The sequence below is a fragment of the Salmo salar genome, chromosome ssa22 (genome assembly GCF_905237065.1).
Source record: "Salmo salar chromosome ssa22, Ssal_v3.1, whole genome shotgun sequence".
Taxonomy (NCBI): domain Eukaryota; kingdom Metazoa; phylum Chordata; class Actinopteri; order Salmoniformes; family Salmonidae; genus Salmo; species Salmo salar.
In genome coordinates, this window is record NC_059463.1 from 16,167,394 (window position 1) to 16,193,901 (window position 26,508).

At 42.6% G+C, this 26,508-nt stretch overlaps 1 protein-coding gene across 2 annotated transcripts; it reads right to left on the minus strand.

Moving 5' to 3' along the window:
• On the minus strand, positions 1 to 25,653 carry LOC106582873 (coiled-coil domain-containing protein 120). 2 transcript variants are annotated; one of them, XM_014166441.2, is made up of 11 exons: positions 25,510 to 25,653; positions 7,243 to 7,405; positions 7,049 to 7,151; positions 6,468 to 6,586; positions 5,529 to 5,633; positions 5,303 to 5,423; positions 3,108 to 3,167; positions 2,519 to 2,675; positions 2,306 to 2,407; positions 921 to 1,949; positions 1 to 818 (listed from the first exon to the last, which is right to left on the minus strand). In XM_014166441.2, exons 3-11 carry the CDS (start codon positions 7,095 to 7,097, stop codon positions 722 to 724), a joined length of 1,839 nt encoding a protein of 612 aa, XP_014021916.2. In that variant the 5' UTR covers positions 7,098 to 7,151; positions 7,243 to 7,405; positions 25,510 to 25,653; the 3' UTR covers positions 1 to 721. The 2 variants fall into 2 exon arrangements, with proteins under 2 accessions (XP_014021916.2, XP_045561524.1); XM_045705568.1 differs by lacking the exon at positions 25,510 to 25,653 and adding an exon at positions 24,932 to 25,498.
• Positions 25,654 to 26,508: the final 855 nt, after the last annotated feature.

Here is a 26,508-nt window from a genome sequence, read left to right on the forward strand (position 1 = left end):
TCAATTTGGCAACAACAGGCATTACTTTCATTTGTTGATTGAAGACCAAGCTTTGAAAGGATTTGTGTTAGCATTGCAGATTATTAGAAAGCACTAATGTTTTTACAAAAGGTAGGGTTCTGTATTAAACACAGAGCCACAGCTCCTGTTCATCAGTCTACGATATTGCAATGTAAGTCCCCATTCGTTTTACAAAAAATGAGAAATAGCAAGCCAATGCATGTTTGATGGACAGATGAAAAGACAGATGTAATATATTCATCTTTACAAACATGTACATTTACACATTCACTGGTGTCTAAATACTTTTTAGATCATATGAGTTCATTACATATTTTTCTAAATCACAAGACTAATGAGCAATAAATTACCTCTTCTATATCTATTCTTTATATCTCATAAGATACAAAATAGTCATTTAGAATACATATAATATATTCTGTAAAAAATGATATCTTGGGAGATTTGTTAGGTTAAACAAGGAGGATGTTTGTTACATGTGGCTTGGGTCTGACCAACGATAGAATACAATACAGCATACGGTAGCTACAGAATAACAGGGCATTCAGAACGGCTTTACAGTCTTTTTCTGCTGGGGTTGTAATGTGTTTTTTTTAGCTTGTGAGGTCACCTTATATCAGCTCCTTTTGCATTGTTCGGATCTGTGTGTGTGTGTCCGTGAGTGTGAGCAAGTATGTGTTTAAAAAATGACTCGGCTACATTAGACCAACGTGCCAGGGTCAGCACTGGGCTCCTTCGGAGTCATGTCTTGCATCTGAGGATGAACGGGCTCTTGATAGAGTGAGAACTCCATTGACCTGCCATAGAGAGGGCACAAATCATCACAGCACTCAAAAGTACCGTAATCTGCACCTGTGTGAATGTTACCAACAATCATTACAAAGTACAGAAATACTCACCTTCCATGCAGTGGGTGGCCATGGAAGCTGGCTGACTGAGACATCTGGGACCTATGGAGTGGATCACCTTGTATAGACTGAGCCTGGTGCACCAAAGGGTGGGGGTGTGAGAGGCGGGAGACCCCTGCATCATGCCCCTTTGACGTGGTAGTAGGGTAGCCGAGGGCGTTCCTCAGGTACCAGTCTCTGAGACCCTCCAGTGCCAGGGCTTTATGTAGACTCCTCGTCGAGTCCTCAGCGGTTGGGCGAGAGAACTGGGGAGGCCTGTGATTGAATGAGGGGCCGGACAGCTCAGTCTGGTAGGGGTGCAGGTTGGGAATGGAGGAGGTAGTGGAGCTTGGGGCAGGGTGGGGAGACTCATAGGCAGAGAGCAGGATGGTGTCATGCTGCAGGGGGATGAAGGGTCCACAGGACTTGGTCCGTGTGACTTTGACTCGGTGAGGCTCAGCCTGGGAGCCACGGATCACCATGGGGCTGTAGGGTGGGGCAGCACTGGGAAGATGCACCTGGGATAGGGAGAAGCCGTTGGCTTGAGGAGGCACTGCAGCAGTGGACGATCGAGGAGAGGAAATGTCCTGCCAGATTCTACCCGTTGATTGGTACAGCTCGTGTTGCACTTGAATCCTCTGTTGCTTCCCCCAGATGTAATCCATTAGGAGCTCGTTGTAACCCCCTCCCCCTGCTTCTCCTCTCCCACCCATGGACAGTCGCATGTTGCCCTGCTCCACAGAGTTGTCCAGGTGTCTCTCAGGACTGCCCAGGTGGATGTGCCTCAGCTTGCCATCAGTGAGGGTCTCAGAGCTTTTGTAAGGCCCTCCTTTGGGGGGCATCCCGTTCCTGGGGCCTGGGTCCTCGGGGAGACTGGAGCGGTCAAGCAAGGCCTCAGAACTGTTGCTCCGCCGGGCACGGGAGCTGTAAGGGCAGCCTCTGCGCTCCGAGGAGGAGCCTTCCTGGGTTAAGGGCACCATATGAGGTACATCCATGCTGCCAGACCACTGCTTTAGTGCAATCCCACCAGAGCCGTCCGATCTGAAGGAGAGAAAGAGAGCAAGGAGCAGCATTTGATGAGCTTATTGTAATAGGTTAGTCCTAATGTAAACACAGTATCTTTACAATTCATATTCCATTGATTGAATGTGTTATATCAAAGGGAACATGATATAAGTATCTATGGCACTAAGCATCTGACTTCTCACAAATAAATAATATTGAGAGCTTTGATGATAAAATGTTGATGCAATGTTTACCATGGCTGGCATGTTCTGTAGTTTAATTACTTGCTACACTCATCTGTTATTCTGTCAGTCTCTCTGTCATCATAGTGGGTGGGTAGCAGTGGATGTGCTGCATTAAGCAGAAGCACTGGACCAGAGGAGGAATATTACCTGACATGAACACTGATTGGGGCAGTCCGGGCGATGAGGGGGGTAGCAGGAACACTTCTGCCTTCAACATTAGATGTACTCCTTGGTAGAGAATGACTAGGGCTAGGAAAAAAACATGAGTTCATAGCATTAGACACAAGAAGGAGTGCGTTACACACACACACACACACACACACACACACACACACACACACACACACACACACACAATACCTGATGGAGCTGGTCACAGAGTTACGCCGCGTCCTCATTTCATAGTATATCTCCACTGGGGACAGTTTCCTACAGACCTGGTGGTCTGGGCTGCCCAGGGACAGATGGGGCTGGGACATGGAGCAGTGGTCTGCTGCCACACTGGGAGAGGACTCCTCTAAGGGAGGGAGAAGATGGGGTTTGGTCAACTTGAGTCACTAACTCACAATGGACATGCAAATACAGTAAACAGAACATTCTCTTTCATGAACATAATCAGACAGCAGCCGTGTAATTCTGAATTTAAGGAAGACAAATGTAATTCTTCGCTCTTCTCATTTTTACGATAGGTACTGAAATGTGATCTGTCATCTAGTAACTGATTATAAACTGTGAATATGCACAGTACCAATCCTCCAATCTCTCTTTTTCTGTAGCCTCATCGAATAATGCAATGAAAACAAACTCTGTCTAGACGTTTGGATAATATTTTGCAAGACTTCAGTGTTTGGGTGAAACAGACAAAGATAACTGCTCATTGATTTTTACCCTACTAGCATTAACAGATTGGGTTGTTATGATTGTTTTTGCAGCTCAACGGCTGACTCACCATTGTCATGGGATGTTGAATCTGACATGGAGCTAGTACTCTCTGACATCACCGTGTCCTCTGCAAGAAAAACAAACAGAACTTCTTTATATCAGGGAGTAGAGACCAAATACACATACCATCACATCATTGGAGGAGACAGGAGAAGAAACTGGCTCATATCAAAGTGAACTTCTGTGAGGTTAACCTTTCTCTGCAGTGGGCTAAATCAGGGTCACACAGAGAGTTTCTTGGTAGTCTTAAACAAATACACCTCACACACATGGTTATAGGCTTTAAAACAACAACGTACCATGTACGTGCCATGTCCGATATACAGTCGTGTCCAAAAGTTTTGAGAATGACACAAATATTAATTTCCACAAAGTCTACTGCTTCAGTGTCTTTAGATATTTTTGTCAGATGTTACTATGGAATACTGAAGTATAATTACAAGCATTTCATAAGTGTCAAAGGCTTTTGACAATTACATGAAGTTGATGCAAAGAGTCAATATTTGCAGTGCTGACCCATCTTTTTCAAGACCTCTGCAATCCGCCCTGGCATGCTGCCAATTAACTTCTGGGCCACATCCTGACTGATGGTAGCCCATTCTTGCATAATCAATGCTTGGAGTTTGTCAGAATTTGTGGGGTTTTGTTTGTCCACCTGCCTCTTGAGGATTGACCACAAGTTCTCAATGGGATTAAGGTCTGGGGAGTTTCCTGGCCATGGACCCAAAATATCAATGTTTTGTTCCCCGAGCCACTTAGTTATCACTTTTGCCTTATGGCAAGGTTCTCCATCATGCTGGAAAAGGCATTGTTCGTCACCAAACTGTTCCTGGATGGTTGGGAGAAGTTACTCTCGGAGGATGTGTTGGTACCATTCTTTATTTATGGATTCTTTATTCAAGAGCCCACTCCCTTGGCTGAGAAGTAACCCCACACATGAATGGTCTCAGGATGCTTTACTGTTGGCATGACACAGGACTGATGGTAGCGCTCACCTTGTCTTCTCCGGACAAGCTTTGTTCCGGATGCCCCAAACAATCGGAAAGGGGATTCATCAGAGAAAATGACTTCACCCCAGTCCTCAGCAGTCCAATCCCTGTACCTTTTGCAGAATATGAGTCTGTCCCTGATGTTTTTCCTGGAGAGAAGTGGCTTCTTTGTTGCCCTTCTTGACACCAGGCCACCCTCCAAAAGTCTTTGCCTCACTGTGCGTGCAGATGCACTCACACCTGCCTGCTGCCATTCCTGAGTAAGCTCTGTACTGGTGGTGCCCCGATCCCGCAGCTGAATCAACTTTAGGAGACGGTCCTGGTGCTTGCTGGACTTTCTTGGGCGCCCTGAAGCCTTCTTCACAACAATTGAACCGCTCTCCTTGAAGTTCTTGATGATCCGATAAATGGTTGATTTAGGTGCAATCTTACTGGCAGCAATATCCTTGCCCGTGAAGCCCTTTTTGTGCAAAGCAATGATGACGGAGCGTGTTTCCTTGCAGCTAACTATGTTTGACAGAGGAAGAACAATGATTCCAAGCACCACCCTCCTTTTGAAGCTTCCAGTCTGTTATTCGAACTCAATCAGCATGACAGAGTGATCTCCAGCCTTGTCCTCGTCAACACTCACACCTGTGTTAACGAGAGAATCACTGACATGATGTCAGCTGGTCCTTTTGTGGCAGGGCTGAAATGCAGTGAAAATGTTTTTGGGGCATTCAGTTCATTTACATGGCAAAGAGGGACTTTGCAATTTATTGCAATTCATCTGACCACTCTTCATAACATTCTGGAGTATATTCAAATTGCCATCATACAAACTGAGGCAGCAGACTTTGTGAAAATGTATATTTGTGTCATACTCAAAACTTTTCGCCACGACTAGAGTTGAAATGTATTACATTTTGAGTTTGCATCCCAATATTACACTTTATATACAGTACATCATAGAAGACTGAAATATAACAAAACCGTTTGACATAGAAACACAGGATTTCTGGCAGTAAATTTGTATTTATTTTATTAATTATCAAATTATGAAAAATATGATTAACATTCCACCAATGAAGCCACTAGGTAATTTGACTGCAGGAAAGGGCTACCCAGTACCCTGGTGTTTGGCCTAGATGGATATCATGGAAACATTGATCAAGATATGTATGTATAGCTGTTAAAACGTCTTTGAACTCTGCTGTATACAGCACTGCCTTGCCTGTGTGGCATCCCCGGTGAACGGTCCTCTTGCTGTTTGGGACATTCCTGTCTGACTCTGAGTGCCTGTACAGAGCACCACTGAAGATTGTTTTCATCTGCCTTCGCTGACCTGTCTCATCCTGCACAAAGCAATAACTTAAGTCAGTTATGTGGTGATAATCAGTATTAACAGACATACAGGACCTCTGTGACCAGTGTCATAGTATTTGAGAAAGTTCTCTGACCTCTCCCTTGGTGTTGTTATGTGGCAGGCCAACCCTGCGCTGTACAATGGGAGCTCTCTCTCCTGTCTCCAGGGGAAAAGCATGTGGGACCTTCCCGGTCAGCTCCTGCAGACAAAATACATGCCACAGAATTAGCCTAGTTAGATTAAAAAGCGAACACTGTTTTCATATAGCCAATGCCAAGTCAAATGTCATACTGTCTGTTATATAATATAGTTATATAATTGAGCAACAGAAACAAATGTAATAAACACTGATACATATACTGTTACAGTCTCCAGCCTTTGTATTTTAAAATAGTTGATTGTTGCGCCGGAATAAATGTGCTAGAACTAATGTGATAATAGTCCAATGAAGATTAAACTACGTTGGTCAAGAATAGTATAATTTGAATGGTGGTACATCCGACCACCAAATAAAAAGTACTGTATATAGAGAGTATATAGAGAGCGTTCCCATGCATTAATAATATTATTCTAGGGAGAAGCTGAGACACATCTGTGTTCAATTTCAAACCAAAAGCAGGGGGATGTGTGAAACAGCTGTGAGTGAAAAGCTGGAGCTGCTGCCTGGTATGTCTGGCTCTGGAGAAATCAGGCTAACATTGATACGCTGCCGCTACATATTCTTGACTCATGCAGCTCTGGAAGGGGAAAGCTTTAAACTTCGCTATGTAACAAAAGCTGCCAAATGTTGTTCTTTCATCTGTGTAGCCAAACTCAGTGAGCCTGATTTACAATTTCAGGTGGTTGAGGTTTACAGGGGTTTAGAGCTGCTCCGTAGTGAGTCAGATACAGAAAACAAACCCAAAGTTGGTTTCTGCTTTTCAATAATCTGATAAAGCGCACGTCTCTATATCATGGCTTGGGTGAATGGAGCCATTCCCTCTAACCTGCCCTGAGACCTACAATGGTTAAAAGGTAGGAGAGAGGAACTGACCGCCTCCAGCAGACACACTTGTCTCAGCTCTCCCACTCGGCTGCTGAGGAGGTCCTCCAGGAGTTGCTTTCTCTCCTGCAGCGCGGAGATGCGTTCAGCTTGCAGCTTGCTGTCCTGATCTGCACACCAACACACACATCAACACATTCAGCTGAGCAACAACCATTTATACAATTACTTTGTAGCAACAATGGTGTTACCAGGTAATTACAGTATTACTGAGTACTTAAAATATTGTGTAATTGCATCAGATTATCAATTAAATTCTGGGGGCAGACGTGTTAGAAAAGATGCTAGAACGAGGAGCGGAAGCAGGGCGGTAGTTCCAACCCCCTGTCTCTTCAAGTTCCGGCAAGTCTATGGGCCAAATGTCCCCTCCCCGAAAGATGCGAACACCTGCGAAATTGGGATTTGTCCGAATGATCAGTGACGGAAAAATCTGTGCGCCGGAACAAAGTTCGTTGTTAGTCGTTACATCCCACAGGCTGTTGACAGATGCTACGATACCATCTTATGTTACATGCGTCTGTCCACGAGAGATTAGTAAGTACCCCCAAATCTCTTTGTGGTGTAAAACTCACCTGGAGCCCCCACACCCATGGATGTGATGAGGCGCCCTTTGACCTCCATGTGGTCTGATTCGTGAGGTCTTGCTTCTCAAACCTCAGCCAATCAAAACCTCACCTGTTGAGAGAGAGCACTGTGATTACCTAATAGAAATGGGACAAATAATGTAGGCCTAGAGCACAGGTTGGTTTAAATACATTCATCTTACCTAGCAACTTCAAGCATGTGTTCTCCAGTAGTTTGGTTAGCCATCTACTTTTGTTAAACCAGTAAGAATGGGCGTCTCCACTAGTCAAAAACAATAAAGTGATCCCAGCCACCGCCAGTGGGGGGAGCCTCTGTGACTCTTTTCAGGTGTCTAATGCTAAATCCTGTAACAGAGAGGCAGAGAGTTTCAATTTTCAGTAATGTGACTAAAAACGAATAGGCCTACAGTTAATAATATAGAATAACAACCGTGTGTGTTGTTTCAATGATAGACTATCAGGCCTAGCCTGTCTATGTCCATCGTAAGTGCATTATATAAAATGTATGCTTGGTGGCATTGGATGGCTTCATCTTAACAGGTTCATTTAAAAGTTTGCTTAATAGAGTGATTCAAAAATTAAATAACTTAAGTATTTAACATGATAGTGTAGACTGTGCCAACATAATAAATAATATTAAAGCAATTCTACACAAGGGCATGGTAAACAACTTTTTTAGCACTGCTGTGCTGCGATCATAGGTATGCCTGCCTGCCTGCGTGCGTAAAATGTATCTCTTAGCTCTGACAAACATGTCTTCGAAGAGGAGTGAGAGTGAAACAGAATTAATAACATTTGGAGAAAAACAGATGGAGAGAAACCTAAACTGTGTTTCATGTCTCAATTTCCAAAAGGTAACCAACACAAAATAAAATAATGAACCAAAAGTAACAGCAATAACTTTGCACTGAAAGTAAGACACAACCTGCTCTGTTTATGCGCAGTTGCACACATTCAGTGAAGACAACTTACACCCAACAGTTTATTTCAAGTGACAGCATTCTCCACACGTTCTCTAAAACAGTGGCTCCCAAACTTGTTTGTGTTGTGAGCTGAACCTTCAGGATTTTCTTGTGACTCACCCAATAAACCAAAAACAACATTTCTAATCAGAAACCCAGGAACACATCCCACAAGTGGGTCCTGATTCATCATTTTGGAAACATTGCTTCAAGATATTTAGCTGACATCTCAACAGAACCTTTAAAGGCAGTCTAGCACCTATTTCTCAATGCCAGAAACGCATATAATAGTAACTTAAAGCACCCCAATAAAACATTCTCAAATGACAAACTCTTCAATTAATTGTTATAATAGTGTAATGTTGTTCTAGAAGGTGGGTTTGAGGTTCTCTCTAAATCAAACTTCAGAAACAATCCCACAACGCTCTGCAGTCAGCGTCACTTGGTGAATGAAAAACTGGGATAAATTTGTGAATGTTAGGCGGGCGAATTGGGCGTCTACTCGTCAATCTGCGGGCACATTTCATCCGAGAACTTCCACGGCAATAAACAATGAAAGGAGGGCTTCAGCAAAAAAAATATTCTAAAAGCAGATGCTGTGCCTACCATTAATGTTACTTCTTAAGCATCTCAGACAGCTAGCAGCACCAGCAGAGACCGCAAGTATGATCCCTGGCATGGAAGTGAACCAGGTAATTGAAAGAGCAAGCTAGCTTGCTACCTCTATGCAAACGTTAGCTAGCTATAGAACTACCGCATTTAGCTGACGTCGTCCATCTAAATAACACTGATAAAACTAACCACATGTAAACATGTCTGCCAGCTGTTGGTAGCTAACTGCTGATGCTGTCATAGATAGTACAAGCCTATGGGAAAGAGTAGTTTTCAAGGTATTTTTGGGGGCTGCATGTTGCGGTAATTTGTCACTCTGTGGCTCTGGGGGAATTTTCTATACGGCCTGCTGAGTGCGGGCTAAACTGAAATGCTATGCTTTGGCCATGGCTCGGATCGCGGATCAGGTGTCACTTCAGAGAAGCCCAGGAGCCATGTTTTCTTTGGAGGGATGGATTTTGGTCCATGGGAAAGTTTTTTTTGGGATCTTAGGATCAATGTGGTCACAGTTTTTTCTTGTTGAAGAGGCAGCAGATAACTTTAGCTTGCTATCCTCTTACTCCATTTCTGGATGACTTTTTGGCTATTTCTTTCTAGCTGACAAAATAAGGGAGCTAGATTTTGTTTGTGTACTACCATATGTCGATAACATAGCTGCGTTTATCACTGGTATGGGCTAGTAAATATCCTAAACCTAGCCAGTTAAACAGTGATAGCTGCAAGCTAAACCCTTGGAGAGAGGATGGAGAGAATTCACTTTCTGTTTCATCTGTAGCTGGCTTTCTGATATTCACTCAAATATGTTTTTACACATTTAATTAATGAAATTATATTTTTACTCTAGAAAGATTGTAATTGTATCAATATGTTGTGAATATTGTTGAAAATCCTCAGAGCCATTTTACATTTAAAAAAAATTAAGTTCCACTTGGTGCGCCCCATCTTACCATGGGTGAGTCATAGAAATTACAATCTTGCGTTCAGGGCTTTCCGGCAGTCTACATGGTTTTTATACGCGGGGAGCATAAATTGTACAATTGTAAGTAACAAAGAATTTTTCAAGTTAGAACCCATGTATTCTGAACAAAAATATAAATGCAACATGTAAATCCCAGAAATGTTCTAAACTCACAAAATGCTAAATTCTCTCAAATTTTGTCCACAAATTTGGTTACATCCCAGTTAGTGAGCATTTCTTCCTTGCCAAGATAATCCATCCATCTGACAAGTGTGGCATATCTAGGAGCTGATTAAACAGCATGATCATTACACAGGTGCACCTTGTGCTGGGGACAATAATTCTGTATACTTCTGGCCCTTCTTTGGACACTGTGTTAACCAATCTCCAGACAAGCTTCAATGCCATACAACACTCCTTTCGTGGCCTCCAACTGCTCTTAAATGCAAGTAAAACTAAATGCATGCTCTTCAACTGATCGCTGCCCGCACCCGCCCGCCCGTCTAGCATCACTACTCTGGACGGTTCTGACTTAGAATATGTGGACAACTACAAATACCTAGGTGTCTGGTTAGACTGTAAACTCTCCTTCCAGACTCACATTAAGCATCTCCAATCCAAAATTAAATCTAGAAACTGCTTCCTATTTCGCAACAAAGCATCCTTCACTCATGCTGCCAAAAATACCCTCGTAAAACTGTCTATCCTACCGATCCTTGACTTTGGCGATGTCATTTACAAAATAGCCTCCAACACGCAAATTGGATGTAGTCTATCACAGTGCCATCCGTTTTGTCAACAAATCCCCATATACTACCCACCACTGAGACCTGTATGCTCTCGTTGGCTGGCCCTCGCTTCATATTCGTCGCCAAACCCACTGGCTCCAGGTCATCTACAGTGGGGGAAAAAAGTATTTGATCCCCTGCTGATTTTGTACATTTGCCCACTGACAAAGAAATGATCAGTCTATAATTCTAATGGTAGGTTTATTTGAACAGTGAGAGAAAGAATAACAACAAAAATAGAGAAAAACGCATGTCAAAAATGTTATAAATTGATTTGCATTTTAATGAGGGAAATAAGTATTTGACCCCCCTCTCAATCAGAAAGATTTCTGGCTCCCAGGTGTCTTTTATACAGGTAACGAGCTGAAATTAGGAGCACACTCTTAAAGGGTGTGCTCCTAACCGCAGCTTGTTACCTGTATAAAAGACACCTGTCCACAGAAGCAATCAGTCAATCAGATTCCAAACTCTCCACCATGGCCAAGACCAAAGAGCTCTCCAAGGATGTCAGGGACAAGATTGTAGACCTACACAAGGCTGGAATGGGCTACAAGACCACCGCCAAGCAGCTTGGTGAGAAGGTGACAACATTTGGTGCGATTATTCGCAAATGGAAGAAACACAAAAGAACTGTCAATCTCCCTCAGCCTGGGGCTCCATGCAAGATCTCACCTCGTGGAGTTGCAATGAGCATGAGAACGGTGAGGAATCAGCCCAGAACTACACGGGAGAATCTTGTCAATGATCAAGGCAGCTGGGACCATAGTCACCAAGAAAACAATTGGTAACACACTACGCCGTGAAGGACTGAAATCCTGCAGTGCCCGCAAGGTCCCCCTGCTCAAGAAAGCACATATACATGCCTGTCTGAAGTTTTCCAATGAACATCTGAATGATTCAGAGGACAACTGGGTGAAAGTGTTGTGGTCAGATGAGACCAAAATGGAGCTCTTTGGCATCAACTCAACTCGCCGTGTTTGGAGGAGGAGGAATGCTGCCTATGACCCCAAGAACACCATCTCCACCGTCAAACATGGAGGTGGAAACATTATGCTTTGGGGGTGTTTTTCTGCTAAGGGGACAGGACAACTTCACCGCATCATTTGACGGGGCCATGTACTGTCAAATCTTGGGTGAGAACCTCCTTCCCTCAGCCAGGGCATTGAAAATGGGTCGTGGATGGGTATTCCAGCATGACAATGACCCAAAACACACGGCCAAGGCAACAAAGGAGCGGCTCAAGAAGAAGCACATTGAGGTCCTGCAGTGGCCTAGCCAGTCTCCAGACCTTAATCCCATAGAAAATCTGTGGAGGGAGCTGAAGGTTCGAGTTGTCAAACGTCAGCCTCGAAACCTTATTGACTTGGAGAAGATCTGCAAAGAGGAGTGGGACAAAATCCCTCCTGAGATGTGTGCAAACTTGGTGGCCAACTACAAGAAATGTCTGACCTCTGTGATTGCCAACAAGGGTTTTGCCACCAAGTACTAAGTCATGTTTTGCAGAGGGGTCAAATACTTATTTCCCTCATTAAAATGCAAATCAATTTATAACATTTTAGACATGCGTTTTTCTGGATTTTTTTGTTGTTATTCTGTCTCTCACTGTTGATATAAACCTACCATTAAAATTATAGACTGATCATTTCTTTGTAAGTGGGCAAACGTACAAAATCAGCAGGGGATCAAATACTTTTTCCCCCCACTGTATAAGTCCTTGCTAGGTAAAGCCCCGCCTTATCTCAGCTCCCTGGTGACCATAGCAGCACCCACCCGTAGCACGCGCTCCAGCAGGTATATTTCACTGGTCATCCCCAAAGCCAACTCCTCTATGGCCGCCTTTCCTTCCAGTTCTCTGCTGCCAATGACTGGAACGAATTGCAAAAATCACTGAAGCTGGAGTCTTATATCTCCCTCACTAAAAGCATCAGCTGTCAGAGCAGCTTACTAAAAGCATCAGCTGTCAGAGCAGCTTACCGATCATTGCACCTGTACATAGCCCACCCAACTACCTCCTTTCCATATTGTTATTTTTTGCTCCTTTGCACCCCAGTATCTCTACTCGCACATTCATCTTCTGCACTTCTACCACTCCAGTGTTAATTGTTAAATTGAAATTATTTCACCATTTATTGCCTTGCCTCCCTAATCTTACTACATTTGCACACACTGTATATAGACTTTTCTATTGTGTTATTAACTGTACGTTTGTTTATCCCATGTGTAACTCTGTGTTGTTTGTGTCACACTGCTTTGCTTTATCTTGGCCAGGTCGCAGTTGTAAACGAGAACTTGTTCTCAACTGGCCTACCTGGTTAAATAAAGGTGAAATACAAAAATAAAAAGCCACTAAAATGTGCAGTTTTGTCACACAACACAATGCCACCGATGTCTCAAGTTTTGAGGGAACATGCAATTGGCATGCTGACTGCAGGAATGTCCACTAGAGCTGTTGCCATAGAATTGAATGTTCATTTTTCTACCGTAATCCACTTCCAACATAGTTTTAGAGAATTTGGCAGTATGTCCAACCGGCCTCACAACCGCAGACCACGTGTAACCACGCCAGCCCAGGACCTCCACATCCGGCTTCTTCCCCTGCGGGATCATCTGCGACCAGCCACCTGGACAGCTGATGAAACTGAGGAGTATTTCTGTCTGTAATAAAGACCTTTTGTGGGGAAAAACTGGCTCCCAAGTGGGCGGGCCTGTGTTTTCCCAAGCCCACCCATGGCTGTGCCCCTGCCCAATCGTGTGAAATCCATAGATTTGGGTCTAATGAATTTATTAAGATTGATTGATTTCCTTATATGAACTATAACTCAGGAAAATCGTTGAAATTTTTGCATGTTGCACTTACATTTTTGTTCTGTAAATATCAGTGGAGACCATCCTCCTCAGTTAAAAATAGTAAAACATTAAAAAAGTTATCCTTTTTAGATAAGACTGGTCACCAAATAGTTGATTAAAACACACTGTTTTGCAATGAAGGTCTACAGTAGCCTCAGCAGCACTCTGTAGGGTAGCACCATGGTGTAGCTGGAGGACAGCTAGTTTCCGTCCTCCTCTGGGTACATTGACTTCAATACAAAACCTAGGAGGCTCATGGTTCTCACCCCCTTCCATAGACTTACACAGTAATTATGATAAACTTCCAGAGGACATCCTCCAACCTATCAGAACTCTTGCAGAATGAATTGACATGTTGTCCACCTAATCAAAGGATCAGAGAATGAATCTAGTACTGAAAGCATAAGCTACAGCTAGCTAGCACTGTAGCGCATAAAATGTGGTGAGTAGTTGACTCAAAGAGAAAGACAATAGTTGAACAGTTTTGAACAAATTAAGGAGAAGCGAGAGAGAGAGCTAGCTATATTTCGTAGTATATATTTTTTTTACTTTCACTTACTTAGCTAGCTAGTTTAGCCTACACAAACACCTGGCTCAAACAGAGAGGGATGACATGTTAGTTAGCTGGCTATGGCTATTCAACACTGGAACTCTTCCAAGTCAAGGTAAGCTTTTGGTTTTATTAATTTATTGCCACTGGGGCCCACCGGTATAACTGCTTGCTGCTGATAGTTCTAGTAGCTAACGCGTTAGTACAATGTTGACTATGACGTGACAACGATGTAGGCTGTGTAGCAGTTAGTGGTCATGATATGAAGGTTTGGCATGGAAAAGTTGTTTCACCTGGTCACAGACAGCTGATGTGTTGTGTACTGAAGTCCACAAGCGAAGGGAAAAGGTGAGAGGAGGACAGCGCGTAAAGAGATGCGAGAAGGAACGATATATACAACGAGCTACTTGTATTTGTCTACTATGAAAGTGAACTGTGTTTGCGTGTGATGAAGGGTGTGTTCATTGCGCCGATTATGTTGAAACCCTTCTCTTAAACGGAAGCAAACGGAATGAAACGGAGATAAAAAAATACTTGAATTTCTCCAATAGAAACTCTCGTTTACAACTGTTGGACTAGTGATTACACCATAGATCAGCTAGATGCAGGCAAGAGTGTAAATGTGTCACTGTCTGTCACCTTGATTAATCAAAATTCTCTCGACCTGTACACCTACAGTTGAAGTCCAAAATTTACATACACTTAGGTCATTAAAACTCGTTTTTCAACCACTTCACAAATTTCTTGTTAACAAACTAGTTCTGGCAAGTCGGTCAAGACATCTGCTTTGAGCATGACACAAGTAATTTTTCCAACAATTGTTTACAGAGATGATTTCACTTATAATTCACTGTATCACAATTCCAGTGGGTCAGAAGTTTACATACACTAAGTTGACTGTGCCTTTAAACAGCTTAGAAAATTCCAGAAAATTATGTCATGGCTTTAGAAGCTTCTGATAGGCTAATTGACATTATTTGAGTCAATTGGAGGTGTACCTGTGGATGTATTTCAAGGCCTATCTTCAAACTCAGTGCCTCTTTGCTTGACTTCATGGGAAAATCAAAAGAAATCAGCCAAGACCTCAGAAAAAAATTGTAGACCACAAGTCTGGTTCATCCTTGGAAGCAATTTCCAAACGCCTGAAGGTACCACGTTCATCTGTACAAACATTAGTACGCAAATATAAACACCATGGGACCACGCAGCCGTCATACTGCTCAGGAAGGAGACGCGTTCTGTCTCCTAGAGATTAACGTACTTTGGTGCGAAAAGTGCAAATTAATTCCGGAACAACAGCAAAGGACCTTGTGAAGATGCTGAAGAACACCATCCCAACCGTGAAGCACGGGGGTGGCAGCATCATGTTGTGGGTGTGCTTTGCTGCAGGAGGGACTGGTGCACTTCACAAAATAGATGGCATCATGAGGTAGGAAAATTATGTGGGTATAATGAAGCAACATCTCAAGGCATCAGTCAGGAAGTTAAAGCTTGTTTGAAAATGGGTCTTCCAAATGGACAATGACCCCAAGCATACTTCAAAAGTTGTGGCAAAATAGCTTAAGGACAGCAAAGTCAAGGTATTGCAGTGGCCATCACAAAGCCCTGACCTCAATCCTATAGAAAATGTCTGGGCAGAACTGAAAAAGTGTGTGCGAGCAAGGAGGCCTACAAACCTGACTCAGTTACACAATCTCTGTCAGGGGGAATGGGCCAAAATTCACCCAATTTATTGTGGGAAGCTTGTGGAAGGCTACCAAAAACATTTGACCCAAGTTAAACAATTTAAAGGCAATGTTACCAAATACTAATTGAGTGTATGTAAACTCATGACCCACTGGGAATGTGATGAAAGAAATAAAAGCTGAAATAAATCATTCTACTATTATTCTGACATTTCACATTCTTAAAATAAAGTGGTGATCCTAACTGACCTAAGACAGGCAATTTTTACTAGGATGAAATGTCCGGAATTGTGAAAAACTGAGTTTAAATGTATTTGACTAAGGTGTATGTAAACTTCCGACTTCAACTGTACATTGTCAACTTTTATTCATAGGCTAGGTTGTCACAACCTCATGATGGGTACAGGGAACATTCTAGCATCATGTAGTAGCCTAAACCTATCGATGTTACATTGAGCTGGGTGAATGGAATATGAATGGCAGTCATCCAATACGCTGTAATAAAAAAAATCTAATCCTCTAAATGGCACCGACCACCACTGATGTATATTAGTTAATATACAGCACCAACTAAATAAATATCAGATAAGGTCCATCATCTACTGCCTGGACTTTTAAGCCTGAGCATCTCTCACTCCACAATCTTAGTCATAAAGAACAGGCAGCTCCTTGCAGTCTACTAAATTATCAAATCCTTCTTTCCTAAGCAAAACACCATCAACAACACAGAATGCCTCAAGGGCTAAGACTAAGGTTGGAAATGTTTTAAAGATGTGTACAGAGAACGGCACCATATTATCATCGTAAACAAATAACATGTATCTACCACCTCAGTCATACTATATGGGAGATTCATGCTTCAAATACCTCACACATTTAACATGGGGTCCAGTCCTGGAGTTGAGATGGTCCTGTTTGCGCATACTAGTGTGAAATTCCCCTTGTGTGACTTGACATTGATAGACACAGAGGAGCCTCTTAAACAAACAACTGACACAGTAATGATTCACTGTCCATTGACACTGAAAGTCTGACCCAACCCATCACAATAATCCACTCCAGTCCTAGTCAATCGATTATTCTTCATTTAACTTCATCTGCACTCAAGAGGAAATCATGTTATTGACCAGAGGGAGGTGGTGTACCAAACTTCGACCAAAATTATTAATAATGTGCCATTCAATTGTCTAAAAACATGGGGAAAAGGGGCAAGACTGAGAGATTAATAGGAAAAATGGCGAGACAGACAGGAACAGTTGGGTGTCCACTCCAAACAGGAACCGTTGGGTGTCCACTCCAAACAGGAACCGTTGGGTGTCCACTCCAAACAGGAACCGGTGGGTGTCCACTCCAAACAGGAACCGGTGGGCGTCCACTCCAAACAGGAACCGGTGGGCGTCCACTCCAAACAGGAACCGTTGGGCGTCCACTCCAAACAGGAACCGGTGGGTGTCCTCCTGGAGGGAAGGGGGTGAGTTGATGCCTGGAGCCATAAGGCAGGCACGTCATCTAGGAATGTTTTCTTCCACACAAACCAAATAATACACACACAGCACAGAAAGGCAGTGTGAGCAGCTAGATCTCTACTTTCCACAATCCGTTTAGAAAGTTCATAAATAATGAAGGTACGTTCATAAATAATCAAGGGAAACATGGCATGAGAGGGATGAGGAGCGGGGGAGCTAGTAAAATACAACGGGACTCCTATCTCACTGTTCTGGATTTACTGCCTTTTGAACCTAGAACCAAATAAAGCCCACCTGAAAGGACTACTGATCCCATGGTGTGAGTCAGAGGTAACTACTGGCACATCTGGAGGGCAGATGTGTTCAGAGAAACAGGTACAATAACTCAGCACTAAGCTCACATTCCTGAGTGAATCCTACGGGAAAGAAAGAAGGTTTAGAGGAAAATCATCAGTCAGACCAAGTGAGGTAAGAGACAGTGAGATGAGTGGGATGATCAGAGAAACGAGAGGGAGTGAGTATTGACAGTTTAAGAACCAGATGGACACTTGGGAGACCCGGCTAGAATATGCTAGGAGGGAGAGAATGGTTATCGTGATACAGATGAGCTGTGGAGAGAAACACGCTGATTAAAACATGAGCTGTGAGCGCAGGCAGGTAGCCCCTGTGCAGCTCGCGTCACACGCATGCAAAATGTAAATCAGCCAGGAGTTTAATATTCAAGTCCAGGGGGGCCACATAGTCAATGCTGCAGGGCTGGCCTCTCTTTCTCTTCTACTATGTCCACACTCACAACACCACATATCTTTACAAGCTTAGCCTATTATTTGATAATATTCACAGGCCGTATAGCCCCACCACTGCAGGGCAGGCAAAAATTCATCACAGCTCAGTAAACAATGCGTCATTCCAGCCCATTATAGATACTAAAATGGTTTTCTTCTGTAGTTTGGATTGTCCAAATACATATTCATTTGCATATTTTCATGCATACTACTATGAATACTGTGATGTAGGCTACTATATCTTTGCCAAATGGAAATGATTTCTTATTTGTAGGAACCCAATGCTTTGATACCATATAATGTTGATGCTACTAGCAGAGAACCAGAGAAGAGAAGCTGAAACGTGTCCTTGGCTCCAGTGCAGATAGATCGGTGATGCTACAGTGACACACTCAATCCTGGTGGTGGCTATAACCATTGTTTACACAGCTGCTGCCTGTTCCTGTCATGAGTTGTCAAAGGACACAAACTCACCTCAACAGATATGCTATGAATATATATACTCAGCATCAGAATTTAATAATAACTAACCAATTGTATTTTTTTTTTAAACGGACCAGCATCCTTCTTTAAAAAAAATTATAAGCGATCTCTCTCATAAGTAAGCATTGCTGTATCAAACAGATATATTGAATTTACCTGCTCTCTTCTGTAGCTCTGCCACATTTTCTCTATGTTCATTTGTGTAACTTTCCTGAATTGACTTCCGATAATAATAGTATAGTAAGTATGCAGTACTCCTGGAGGACAGTTATGGAGACTAAACCATTAGAAAGTTAACAATATAACAGAGGAAATGTCCACACCTGGGAAGGAACTTCAATTAAAAATGCAGAGTTTGAAATGCATATATCTTACCATATGCATTTTGGCCAAAAATATGTTTTCCGTTAAGTTCATTTTATAGTCATTTTCATTTGCGTACCCCTCTAAAGGTCCCTGACTCCTGTTGCTTTTGCAAGAGATACACTACATGACCAAAAGTATGTGGACACCTGCTAGTCGAACATCTCATTCCAAAATCATGGGCATTAATTTGGAGTTGGTACCACCTTTACTGCTATAACAGCCTCCACTCTTCTGGGAAGGCTTTCCACTAGATGTTGGAACATTGCTGCGGGGACTTGCTTCCATTCAGCCACAAGAGCATTAGTGAGGTCGGGCACTGACGTTTGGCGATTAGGCCTAGCTTGCAGTCGGTGTTCCAATTCATCCGAAAGGTGTTCGATAGGGTTGAAGTCAGGCCTCTGTGCATGCCAGTTCTTCCACACCGATCTCGACAAACCATTTCTGTATGGACTTTGCTTTATGCAAGAGGGCATTGGCATGCTGAAAAAGGTTGCCACAAAGTTGGGAGCACAGAATCGTCTAGAATGTCACTGTTTGCTGTAGCGTTAAGATTTCCCTTCACTGGAACTAAGAGGCCTAGCCTGAACCATGAATAACAGCCCCAGGACATTATTCCTCCTCCGCCAAACTTTACAGTTGGCACTATGCATTGGGGCAGGTAGAGTTTTCCTGGCATCTGCCAAACTCAGATTCATCATTCGGATTGCTAGATGTTGAAGCATCCCTCCAGAGAACGCGATTCCACTGCTCAAGAGTCCAATGGTGGAGAGCTTTACACCACTCTAGCCGACACTTGGTATTGCGCATGGTGATCTTAGGCTTGTGTGCGGCTGCTCGGCCATGGAAACCCATTTCATGATGCTCCCGATGAACAGTTATTATGATAACGTTGCTTCCAGAGGCAGTTTGGAACTCGGTAGTGAGTGTTGCAACTGAGGACAGACAATTTTTACACGCTATGTGCTTCAGCACTCGGCGGTCCCATTCTGTGAGCTTGTGTGGCCAACCACTTCGCGTCTGAGCCGTTGTTGCTCCTAGACGCTTCCACTTCACAATAACAGCACTTACAGTTGACCGGGGCAGCTCTAGCAGGGCAGAAATTTGTTAGAAAGGTGGAATCCTATGAAGGTGCCACGTAGAAAGTCACTAAGATCTTCAGTAAGGCCATTCTACTGACAATGTTTGTTTATGGAGATTGCATGGCTGTGTGCTCGATTTTATACACCTGTCAGCAACGGGTGTGGCTGAAATAGTCGAATCCACTAATTTAATAGGGGTGTCCACATACTTTTGTATATATAGTGTAAATTGATATTGATTGTTTATTCAGGTGAGTCAAGGGACTCCAAGGGAAAGTAGGCCTATACTTGTTTTGGCTCTAACTGTTCTCCTTCTATCACAACAATATCATTATTTCCTAATCTAATGCCAAAGGATGAAGATCAAAGACGTGAAGTCAAAAAAAGCTATATTGGTGCACTAAAATTCGTAATGTTTTAAGTACACTCTTTGAAAAAAGGTTTCCAAAAGGGTTCTTCGGCTGTCCCCATGGCATAGGAGAATCCTTTTTGGTTCCAGGTAGATCCATTTTTGGTTCCAGGTAGAACCCTTTTAGGTTCTAGATGGCAGCTTTTTTAAGAGTGTAGACAGAGGGAGGGAAGCCATTTCGTTGGGGGGGGGTGGTGAGTGAGGCGGTGAGTGAGGCTTCGATTAAAAAAAATATATTGTAAATACAGTCTTCAAGATTTATTACAGTCATTCTGTCTCTCATTCAACAAGCTGCACCTGAACAGCCAGCCACCAGCTGGACCCTGTGGAGAGATTATGGAGGGTGAGGTGACCTTCCAATATGATATCGTCTCACTCTCTGTACCTCCCTGAACTACTGATTATAACATGCTTATCAGCAAGACCTAGAGCAGTTTAGCACATGGTGGCCAATCCTATGGCCAGCGCAGTATTCCCATTTTGAAATCCTGCTCCCTTCCCTCTGCCCTTGATGGCTCGCTACCCTACACAGATCTGAAACAACAGTATAGGTGAAAGCAATCTGGTGATTCCTCCCACTACTAGATTTCTGGTAGGTTCAAGGTATAACAGAATGTAATAAAAAAATGGAATGTGGCCATATGTCCATGGAGATTATTACTATACTGTTTTCCCACATGAAGGAATCTCTGTATCTATTCGAAATCCTTGCAGTGAAAATGTTTTGTCCTAATCCCCAAGCCCTTTATATTGGTTCAAATCCTCGCTGTTGGATGAGACAGAGACTCATTGACACATCACAATGTGTATGATACAAGGTAACACTTTCAGCACTTTCACCTATCCAGCTGAGTCTGGATCAGTATGTGAGTGGGTGGGACCCAAGAATATTATTGTGTAGGCTACATTACACAGAGTGTACAAAACATTAAGGACACCTGCTCTTTCCATGACATAGACTGACCAGTTGAAAGCTATGATCCCTTATTGATGTCACTTGTTAAATCCACTTCAATCAGTTTAGATAAAAGGGAGGAGACAGGTTAAAATAAGGATTGTTAAGCCTTTAGACAATTGAGACATGGATTGTGTACAGAGCCTTTGGAAAGTATTCTAAAATAATAAAAACATGTACTCAGCCATCTACACACAATACCCCATAATGATAAATGCTCTGGATCGACGTGTACGACAGCGTGTTCAAGTTGCCGCCAATATCCAGCAACTTCACACAGCCATTGAAGAGTGAAAACATTCCACAGAACACAAAATCAGCAGCCTGATCAACTCCATGCAAAGGAGATGTGTCGGGCTGAATGACAAAAACGGTGGTTCTGATCCACGGCCCTTTTTCTTTAAGGCACAGTGCATTCAGAAAGTATTCGGACTCCTAGACCTTTCCACATTGTTACATTGCAGCCTTATTCTAAACTGGATTAAATAAATGTTTCCTCAATCCACACACACACACACTAACCCATCATGACAAAACGAAAACATGTTTAGAAATGTTTGCACATTTATAAAAAATAAAACCGAAATACCTTATTTACATAAGTATTCAGACCCTTTGCTATGAGACTCGAAAGTGAGCTCAGGCGCATCCTGATTCCATTGATCATTCTTGAGATGTACATGATTTGTCCAAAATGTGGAAAAAGTCAAGAGGTCTGAATACTTTCCGAAGGCACTGTATGTGTGCCATTCAGAGGGTGAATGGGCAAGACAAACGATTTAAGTGCCTTTGAACGGGGTATGGTAGTAGGTGCCAGGTGCACCGGTTTGTGTCAAGAACTGCATGCAATGGTTCTGGGTTTTTCACGCGCAACAGTTTCCCGTTTGCATCAAAAATGGTCCTCCACCCAAAGGACATCCAGCCAACTAACACACACACATGGACGCAGCGGTCTAAAGCATTGCATCTCAGTGCAAGAGGTGTCACTACAGTCCCTGGTTCGAATCGAGGCTGTATCACATCCAGCCCGTGATTGGGAGTCCCATAGGGCGGCGCACAATTGGCCCGGCGTCGCCCGGGGTAGGCCGTCATTGTAAATAAGAATTTGTTCTTAACTGACTTGCCTCGTTAAATAAAGGTTACACACACACACACACACACACACACACACTGACCAAAAAGTTATTTTGTTGGCATTTACGTATGTCCCCATTACCAGTAAAACATAAACAAAACCTATTTCTTTCACTTACTAGCTGTTTCGCTGTTCAGTCATTTCATTCTCAACCAGGATTTCATCATACATATCAAGCAGTGAAGTTTCAGCTCTGTCTGTCCGTGGCCTCTCTTCCTCGGTACGCACTGTGCCCATTTCCATCTTGTCCAGCTGTGTATGTAACATTTCACGTAAACCCTGTTTCTTGTCTGCATCGAAGTAGCGGTCCTTGTACATAGCATCGAGCATGGTGGCGACACAGTGAAGAGAGAATGCCACCGAATCGCTTGTTCACAGCCTGTCATCAGTTTTGTTGAGCAGGCGTTTCAATGCCATGGCAGAGGGTATCACATCTGCTGCAGACACAGTTGATGAGCTTATTTCTCGAGTCAGTTGTTCGAATGGACCTAGCTAGTGTGTTCATGTTTCCAAGTTTCAAACATGTTCTCAAATGCATTGAAATGGCAGCAGCGGTATGACAACCAGCACATTCATGATCATGAAATACAACTTTCCTCAGTATGAAATCCTCGATGACCCACTGTGCTGTCAGACTCAGCATGCTCATGGGGCTGATATCGCTGGTCCAAATGTCAATCATGAAGCTAATAGCAGTGACGCTCTTACTGTGTAACTCCGGTAGGGCAACATCTGATAAATAGCTCACTCGGTAACTTAGTGTGTACCGGTGCTCGACCAGTCGGCGAAAGCCAACATTACCCACGACAGAGAACGGTTGATTGTCAAGGGCAATGAATTCCATTATCTTGGCGTTAATGGATTTCGCCTTTTGAGTTGTCTCGCTGAAATTGTCTTACTCTTTCAAATGACTGCTCGACTTGGTGACTGCTCGATCCACACAGCAGACATTGTGGGCTAGGTTAGGAATGCTGTGTTGCATGTGTAGCACTAAATTTTACGTGGTGTCATTACGTCATCTACCTACGTTATATAGGTATGCACGTCAGCTTTGACATCGGTTTTGCACATCGCCGTTAAACTAGATATCGGGCCGATGTCGATGTTGGCATTTTTAGCTAATATCGGCCGACTCCGATATCTTCACCAATATATTGTGCATCCCTATTAGGAAGGTGTCCTTCGTGTTTTGTACACTCAGTGTATGTCTGGTAGCTGATAACTACATTCATGGAACATCAAGCCAGCTGCTCAAATCCTGTCAGTCCGTTCCAGTTCAACATCCAATAAATGGCATGGACATGGTGTCTCCTTGGCGTAACAGCCAATTATAATGTTTGTGTTCACCTGAGTCTGAAAACTCAATTTCCACACATTGTGAAGTGGAATTGACTGTACACAAGGTCAGAGCATGCTTTATAGAAAAGTAGAATGATAATTATACTTGATTTATATGAAACAATGACATGATGAGGGGAAGAAGGCCAAACCAACCTGCAGCTCTAGTTAACTTTGAAAACTGTGCACAAACGATACTCCTAGACAAGCATTCGAAAAGGTTTACTGTCTTCCGCCCACTGATTTCCAGACCATTCTTTAACTTCATGGATGTACTGTGACATCCTCTAATGGTCATGCTCAATGAACTCAAAGACCATGTGAAAAGGATAACTTCTAAAGTGACCAGTGCCAAGCATCACTGCATTTGCAACAATATAGAAAATCATTTTCTGAGAACACTGCAGTGTTTCCCAGACAGACCAAAGCGGCAGCAGCAGTGAATTACCCCGAGGCGCTGTCCGGGTGAACAGTACCTCAGATCCTGGCAGCTCTGGATATCCTTGTTCATGAATGTTTTTATAATAGTGTTAATATCAGTGCCGGTCAATGAGTGTGGGAACATGCACACCCTACAGACCTTGTCTCTAACAACTCCACTGTTAAAGCTGAAATGATAAATATAAGTAACATAATTAACCATCTTAAAGGTTTAGAAAATATACAAATATTTATCCTAAATATATATAACATAATTAACCATCTTAAAGGTTGAGAAAATAAAGAAATATTTAATTATGTTGGATAGTCAGACAATAACTGGGACAGATTACATGAAAATTGCTTTTGAGAACAACAAGTAAAGGCTCTAGGTAGTAACTGTATAAACTATTGATGGGCCCAGTGTATGTATGTATGTTCCATATCATCATCATATGCAGCAACAGCTCAAGGACATTAAAGCTCCCCCATCATACATGTGCCTCAGTAAATCCTACAAACATAGAATTTCATAGTATTCAGAATAAAATCTTGATATCTTTTTGGAATTTAGTATGTGTCCAACATGATATGGGAATTCATCAATGTGTCATGAGGAAATGTCAAAATGTAAGGTACAACCAGAAGAAATCACAACCCAAAACAGGCAGATGTTTTGGTTTTTCATGTGACAGGAACACAGTGGGGAAGGCTACAAAAATATTACAGTAGCAGTGGTGAGGTTGTTGAATAGAAGATATATAATTATGAAAAGTATATTTCAAAAAGAGCATGCTACATGTGGCCACCTCCCCATTCAATTAAGCCCAGCTTAATAGGCTAAAAGAGCAGTTGCCTACCCTACATCTGCATAGATGCTGCAGATGGACACATTAGACTGGTACAGCCTAATCAAAAACAGCTGTGGGTTGATGAAGGCATCTCATATTGCATTGCGTCAGGAAAGACTTTTAATGCACGTTTTTGTTGTAAAGCAATTCTACAACATGATATTGCAGAAGGTTTTACTTGCCTGAAAGGGAACCCCGTGATGACGAAGATTTGAATCTCAAATTAATTAAGACGTGCCATGAACTCATGGCTTGAGTATAGTATTGGCTATAGGCTAATATTTTCCATGATGTACACTTGCCTATACTGTTACAACGAAGAGGACATATTAGAGCCTATAGAATCCCCATCACTGGGAGTATGACCGGTGTGTGCGGAAGTCTCCATGATGCTGTTCAATGTGGTAACGCCACGGGAGACGGCCCGATCAAAGCGGCCGATCTTTGACTAAAATGTTACAGTGGAGCAATCAATGGCCCATTCGCTACAATTTCACGATATTCTTCTTCTGCTTATCCAATGTGGCTCCATATTCCAATTGAAATGCATCAGCTGCCCCTTTCTCGCGCGTCTACAACCCCCATTCTCCCTTGCGTCAACGCCTTCCGCATCTCAAACGTGAAATCTGTCTTCACGGAAAAGGTTGTCCTACCTAGTGCAACCGACAAGATATAGAACGTTTTGAATAGCAGGTTTCATATCACACAGACCTATTAGTATAATGTCACTGTCGGTCATGTTTCAGAATTAAATAAATACCTGCGTTTTGCAAGCCTACATTTCCAATCCGTGGCGCGCTCCGTGTCGTCCTACATTATAGCCTATACCGTTTGCTAAATTCACAAGCCATGGTCACCACACCTTGTATGTAAATTAGTAACGTGCTCAGTCCTTGATAAAGAACCAAATAGGCTTGTAGCTAGAATACCTCGTTTTTATTTTCATACGGTCCTTCACTGCCTCCTGTTGTAGCCTAACTGACATTTTACAATTAGTCCTATCCTGATAAAAAAAAATGTATTTGCCCTAAACACTATATAAATTCGTATAGTGAATCACAGCCACAATACTTCTCATATTTTCATCATAAACCACCACTTTATTTATTTTTTAATAGGCTTTATTATATCACCAGATTTTTCCCACTTTACAGATGCATATTTCTCTACGATACCAACAGTTTTAAAGAAACCATATGGAATAACTGCCTGAAGTAGAAAAACAAAAAATACACTGACCAAACTCATAGGAATAGAATTCACATGCTTCAAACAAGGGGCAATAACAGGATTTTTTTCAATCATGATAGAATAATTTCGGGGTTAATTTAAAACAAATTAAATACAAATATTACTTATGGAAATGAAATGTTTTCAAAAATAGCTGTACAGAAAACAAATTAGTGCTTACATTTTAGCACATCTGTTTTTTTCAGATGTGAATATCTGAAAAGTACATCTTCAACAGAGACCTGACTGTAGTTACATAGCAACGTTTCCATGAGCACTGTGAAAGATACAGCATAACATGCTTAATTCAAATCAAGCAAGCCATTTGGCTGTGGTTCTCTTCAGATGATGATTGACAGTGGCAATAGGAAGATAATGCTTCTGAAAATTATCACAGTCTGTCACCCTCTAGAAGAGGTTCTGGAAGCCCTTCTCTCAAAACAACAACATTGTGTTAAATAGTTGACAATGTGATAATCCCATCACAGGAGGTTGGTGGTACCTTAATTGGAGGAAGGGCTCGTGGTAA